At 42.6% G+C, this 6,939-nt stretch overlaps 1 protein-coding gene across 1 annotated transcript in view; it reads right to left on the reverse strand.

Annotated features, from left to right (window-relative positions):
• LOC122793087 (long-chain fatty acid transport protein 6-like) overlaps positions 1-1,203 on the reverse strand; it is a 1,586,067-nt gene extending 1,584,864 nt beyond the window's left edge. Inside the window, exon 1 of the mRNA XM_044060808.1 lies at positions 199-1,203. Within this exon, the coding sequence (XP_043916743.1) occupies positions 199-679 (481 nt within the window). The 5' untranslated portion in view covers positions 680-1,203. The remainder of the gene's footprint in view (positions 1-198) is intronic.
• Between the last annotated feature and the right edge of the window lie 5,736 nt (positions 1,204-6,939).

Here is a 6,939-nt window from a genome sequence, read left to right on the forward strand (position 1 = left end):
ACATCCTGTACAGGGGTAAATCAGGCCTGAAAATAGCAAGGTTCCTCCATAATGGTGACAGTTGAGAAGTCTGCTCCAAAAGCATACTTAAACAGTTGACATCTAAATAAAAAGACAAGTCAAGCAATTTCCTTCTTTCATCCCTAATAAATGCAGGCCAGCAGTACTAATAACAAATAACAACAACAATTAGTATACCTGCTCCAACCACCAGCAGCTTAGAACTACAGCTGTTGAAACAGTGCAACAAGGACTTGGATCTGATGTTGGAGTTAAGGAAAGCCACAGAACAGCCAAGTTTTAACAGTCCCAACCAAACACAGACGAAATCTGGCTCGTTACTCATCAGCATTGCAACTGTGTCACCTTTCTTTAAAACTTCATGCTTCAAGAAAACCCGAGCTATTTTATTGCTTCTTATGTCCACATCACGGTAGGTATATACATCTCCCTCAAAGATTATGAATGGTTTGTTTGGCTGTACCCGGGCCTGATACAAGAACTTATCAAGCAATGTGAAAACTCCGCCAAATCTTTTGAAACATTCCATTCTTAATCCAATCTTTATAAGTTTCAACCCAAGCCGTAGGTCTGTCCATAAATAAGGCTTCAGATGCCGCTGTGCTACAATAAGTGCAATTAATCCCGCGAAAAGGACAACCAGCCAGGCTATCATCATCTTGGCTGAGCACGAGTGAAGGCACACTCAAAATAACTGTATAAACCAGCGTTCTGTCTGAAACTAATATGCAGTCATTCCTGTAGCATTCGCTACATCGGTCAGTACCCGAAAAACAAGTGGAAAGTTGCCACTTTCACTTACCAACAGTTTTGCAGACCAGCTTGCACTGAACAAGAACAAGGAACCGTATTGATGCACTTGCAGCCCGGTTCCCTATGGCAAGAAATCTTTGCGCACAACCAGGACGTGTTGCAGTTCTGTACCTACTGTCTTGCTTTGCTAGTCAGGCGCCGGTGTTGATATCCCATTCCACAAACAGCAGTGAACAGCACGATTCACAACTTTAGATACTAACGGCAGAATGCAACTTCATATGAAAAGGAAAATCAAAATGTTTTCAAGTCTCCAATTATGCTGTCGATTGCAATTGTTAAATGTATTACTTTATCAAACTACTTCACAAACTCCTCTGACTAGCCCAGTATTTACAACTTCAGTGCTTACAACATTCGTGTAGTGCCCGACGCTGAACACGCCCACCAAGGCAGGCGCGCGCATGGCGCTTATTAGTAAACGACCATTCAACAAACGGGAGCCAAATGAGAAGGTAAAGGCTGGACTCGAGGCAGCTGAAGTTGAAATATTTGTAGAAATGCACGCCCTTGGAAAACAGTAGATCCACTGTTTGTGACTGCATTTTTAATTTGCACGTCTATCTTCTGTTCTAAGATCAGAGTCTGCACTTCAGATTTCACTTCATAATGGTGCAGAGGAAAAGCCGAAAGAAGAAGAATGGTGCATAGGACATTCAAAAGCCTACCACAATTAATGCGAGTGTTGTTTATCAATAGGACTATAACTCTCCATTATAATGTATGAAGTCTTTCTGAGGCAATGCGACTTTCAGCGTCTGTAATGCATATATTCTTTTTCGTCCTCAGTCTTATAAAATTATTCATCGTTTATGTCCTACTAAGAGAAGTTGTGATTGATAGTAGATGGAAGCTGCACCATTTTCATTAAAAGCATAATGTAAAGTTATAGTTAGTTCAAAATATACATGTATAGTTACTGTGTTGACTTTTTGGTGCAAAAAGGACAGGATCAAAATTCAGTGGAAAAGTTGTATTTTTTAAATATTTGAAGACAAGGGTGTAGCCAGACATACCATTTGTACTGTAAAGTGTACATTTTTGTTTGAATCACTCAGAAACGTAGATTTTTCAGGCTTTAACTGCCTAAACTAGTGCTTCCAACAACAGATGCATAACTCACTTTCAAAGGGATTGCTAATCTAAGATCAATAGCTTTAATAGTGTTAAAGAGAACCGCTGAAAATGATTGTGTGCATTTGCCATTGCTGGTAACATTTTTAATTGCAATTGTGAGCCTGACTCACAAAACTTACAAAATAATTTTCACAGAGTTTTAGTTTGCTCTGCTTTGACTTTTCTGGCTTCATGCTACTGATCTGCCCAATGTTTAATTCCGGTGTTGCTTGTTGCCCTAAAGCCGAAGTTTATCTCTTAAGATCATTTAATTAGCTCCAGAATGATTTACGTAGGTCAAAATCAGAAGCATCTAACGCTTTCTCTGGAAGTGCCTGCTAATTATTCTTAATGATATAGCTAAAAATGCTAAGGTAGAAATGATGTTTGAAAATATTCCAAAAATAACTTCTTCAGTCTTGTGTCTTGGACGTAGACCTTTAGCAGGTGATTCACACTCCATAAAAACATGAACACTTCAGGCAATCATGCTAGTTTGAACCGGCTCCAAAAAGACCTGCACGAGAAGAAAAACTTACGCTTTAAAACATTTCTACCATCTAGTGGCAGCTTTCAATAAGTTAAGCATTACAATCGTATTGCAACATGGCTGCCTATAAAATATTATCTAAGTCCTCCATACAAAATCCCTTTCTGTTACTTTATTACTGAGCATTTTGGTTTATGATTGCCTATCTTTTGAACACATCGCATTCTATGTAGTTCAGAGTAATGGTGCTTGTGGAAGAGAGGTGAAGAAGAGAGTACAGGCAGGATGGAGTGGGTGGAGAAGAGTGTCAGGAGTGATTTGCGACAGACAAGTACCATTAAGAGTGAAAGGGAAGGTCTACAAGAGGGTAGTGAGGACAGCTATGTTATATGGCTTGGAGACAGTGGCATTGACATAACTCTGGATTAAGCATGAGCTTTCACAGTTCCATAGCCTAACCTTTTATTTTTCTTCACTATTCCTTCAACATCTCTACAGCTTACTTTAGGCCCTTATGATAAAACATGAAATGGCATGGTTGCTTCATGACAAATTCCATTTCCTTTCATAAGGTTTAGAAATTACATAGCAGTAAAATAAGATCCATTATCTGAACTTACCAGCTCTGGAATGCCATATGTACTAAAATCTTTTCTTAGCTTTTTAATGGTTGCTTGAGAGGTTGAATAACTTATGGCATGCCCGTCCACTCACTCTGAATGAGTATCTATTACCACCAAAAGAAGAAGACAGCAATTTCCAAGGAAAGGGCCAGAATTATCTGCATGCAGTGTAGGCCATATCTTTTCAGTCCATTTCCATAGGTATAATGGTGCGTCAGGCAGAACTTTTCATAACTTTATTTTCTCTTTCAGTCTCAATCCATGCCAGACCACTGTAAATATTATGTGCCAAAACTTTTTATTCTGGGTATTCCAAGTTGAGCTTGATACCTTAAGCCACTTTTGTAGTATCGGATAACAGTCATATGGCAGGGTTATAACTCTAGACCTTCACAATATATACCCTTTTGGCACAAGCACTCGGGTCACTCCAAGGCAAGTACAAATATGACTCAGTCATTGCCCATGCTGGTGTGAATGACCTGAGACGTACCTCCCTGGACTACATGAAAAGAGACATAGAGGAGCTCTCTGAGCATGTAGCCCAGGCCGGTATGACCCTGACCTTGAGTAGCATCTTACCCTCACCAAGAATGATGCCACAATATGAAGACAAGATGATCAATTTCAACAATTGGCTTGTACTGGTGTCATTCAAAGGGGATCCAATGCCTGTCAGCTTCGGATGATATGCTCGACAAGCCACGATGCTTCGCTAGGGACGGCTTGCACCTATCACCCCTGGGCTTTCGGATATTGGCAAAGGCTCTTGCTACCCCCATAGTGCCTTTTTTAGGCAAGGCTCAAAAGACAAACCCACCTCCATAGGTATCACAAGGGATAAGAAACTAAGAGTAATGCTACTCAACGCCAGAAGTCTAAACCTCAAGATGCATGCACCCGAAACTCTCCTTAGCATGGAGAACATCGATATCTGTGCAGTAACAGAAACCCGATTCTGGGCTCCCGAGAGCACCCCAGCACTGCCAGGTTATACCTCATACCATGCTTTTCGGCCCGAAAACTTGGACCGAACCACAAAAGGAGGGGGAGTATCGATATTCATCAAAGATACCCACAACTCCAGGTTGGTGGCAAAGCACGAAGCATCAGAGACTATCCATGTGCAACTAACAGTGGGTAAAACTGCCTTCCAGTTTATAGCCTGCTACAGACCACCCTCCCAAACCCAGGAACCCCACTCGGCCTTCCTGAGAACACTGGAAAATATGAAGGTCTCTCCAAACACCATTATATTGGGCGACTTCAACTACCCAAACATAGACTGGGAGCATTACTCTAGCTCCAACACCCTAGCCCAAAGGTTCCTAGAATTTATAAACTCAAATGCTATGGAACAACTTGTTACTTCTCCCACAAGAGGGGAAAACATACTGGACCTGATCATCACCAACATGGGGACTCTATGCTCCAGACCAGAAGTGTATCCCTCACTGGTAAGATCAGACCATAAACTAATCTCACTGGATATTCACATCACGACCCCACCCCCTGCCCAGAAAACCACAGTGAAAAACTTCTCTAAAGCAAATTTCACACTCCTCAAAACCGAGGTTGAATCCTTCAGAGCCCCCGGGCCTGTGGAAAATACGGCCCAGACTGCAGAATCTTTATAAACGCATTCTATGAACACCTTCAGGAATGCATGGATCATGCGATCCCAAATAAAACCAAGACCCAGTCCTCCAAAGGCAGGCGTCCTGTCTGGTGGTCCCCAGCCATAAACAAACTATACAATAGAAGGAGGAAGCTACTAAATGATGGAGCAAAATCCCAAAAAGGGAAGGCATCACTGATCACTATTGGCAAAAAACTATGGGCACTCATAAAATTGTCTAAGGCCAGCTTCGAGAGAAAAATTGCACAGGACACTAAGGATAATCACAAGGCTTTCTTTAGTTATGTTAGGAACCTGGGTGGTAATTCCCAGATATGCTCAGAATTAGTCCAAAATGACAAAAAATACACCGAACCCACAGACATTGCCAACATCCTAGCTGACAGGTTCAGCACAAACTTCTTCCCCCCCTCCCCACCAAAAGGGCAAATATCTATCCCAGCAGAGTGCTGCCCCCCTGACATCTCAGATGCTCAGGTAAGAGCTGCTCTCTCGAAAGCAAAAAACACAGCATCAATGGGACCAGACAGTGTCCCGGGCTGCGTCCTACATGAACTCCAAGAAGAGCTAAACCCAAACATAAAACTACTGTTCAATCTCAGCCTTACTACAGGATATGTGCCCAAAGAGTGGCGTACAGCAACAGTGGTCCCTCTCTATAAAGGTGGTGCCTCAGCGTATCCTAGAAAGTATCGCCCCATAAGCCTGACTAGCTTGGTCTGCAAAGCTATGGAAAGGATCATCATGGACCTCATAAATAAAGATATTGGGGACCTACAGACACTGGATCCTACCCAGTTCGGCTTTGTTAAAGGCAGATCCTGCCTCTTAAACTTGGTTGATTTCTTTGAAACAGTCACCAAGGCCATTGACGAGGGGAAGGTGGTCCACACAGCCTACCTGGACCTCGCAAAAGCCTTCGATACAATTCCCCACTTGGGCATTATAGATAAGCTCACCAGCTTAAATATAAACCCCTATGTCACTAGATGGATTGCAAACTGGCTCAAGGACAGAACCCACATGGTTAGAATTGCTGGAGCCATGTCAGACTCCAAACCAGTTACAAGTGGTGTCCCACAAGGCTCAGTCCTGGGACCTCTCTTGTTCGGTATATATTTCTCGGAGGTATAGGCCAACACGGAAGACTGTGGCTGACCAAGTTCGCAGATGACTGCAAACTGGGCGCCATAATCGACTCTCCAGCTGACACAAGCATTCTCCAAAAGGGCCTCATAGAAACAGACAACTGGTGCCAGAGCCATGGCCTCAAGCTAAATGCCAAAAAGTGTATAGTCATCCCCTTTGGCAAAAACAAAGTGCCCACAAATTACCACATAGGTGGTAATCCATTAAGTACAGAAGAAGTAATTAGGGACCTGGGGACCCAAGTTGATAGCAATCTCTCATTTGACAACCACTTGGCCAAAGTGGTTAGAAAAAACATTTTATATAGCCCACCTAATCATGAAAGGATTCACATCTAGATCAGGGGAGGTCATCGTGCCTCTTTGCTCATTCCTCATCAGGCCCATAATTGAGTACAATGCCCCTTTTGGGATGTACCTTACCAGACATCTGCAGCAACTGGAAAGACCCCAAAAGTACCTCACCAAGAGGATCAAAGGGCTCAAACAGATGCCATATGCTGCCCGGTTAAAGAAACTCCATCTCTACTCAGTGGCATACCGCCTGTTCAGAGGTGATCTGTGCCTGATGTATAAAGCCATGCCCAACCCGTAATTAATGGACATGCTGCACCTCAGAAAATCCAAATCCCATCTAGCTACGCGCTCGAGAGACTTGAACCTCAGCATTGAAATAAATAGGACATGTTGGAGGGACAGATTCATAACCCAAAGGATCCCTTCACTCTGGAATAAAATCCCAGTCCAGGTTAGGCAGAGTCCCTCATTGACTCTCTTCAAGAGGAATCTTGATGAGTGAATGGGAGATCATAGGTTTACCCCGGGTATCACTTCTGTGTCACTGTTAGACAGAGGCACAGTATACTAACCTCAAAAAAGGGCATAGCAAAATAAATTTAAAATGGATGGCGAAAGCCAAACACATTCTGGCTAGACTTATAAATGCCCTAGGGCAGATAGCCTAGTATGAACCTATGAACCTATATGTAAACTTTGACTTACTTAATACAGGCAAACCTTTTACTACAAGCTGATGAAATTGCATCAAAATTATTTTCTAGCAGGGTAGTGTGTGTTTAGTTTGTTGGG

Source organism: Protopterus annectens, chromosome 2.part0, assembly GCF_019279795.1.
Source record: "Protopterus annectens isolate FY-2018-M chromosome 2.part0, PAN1.0, whole genome shotgun sequence".
Lineage (NCBI taxonomy): Eukaryota > Metazoa > Chordata > Ceratodontiformes > Protopteridae > Protopterus > Protopterus annectens.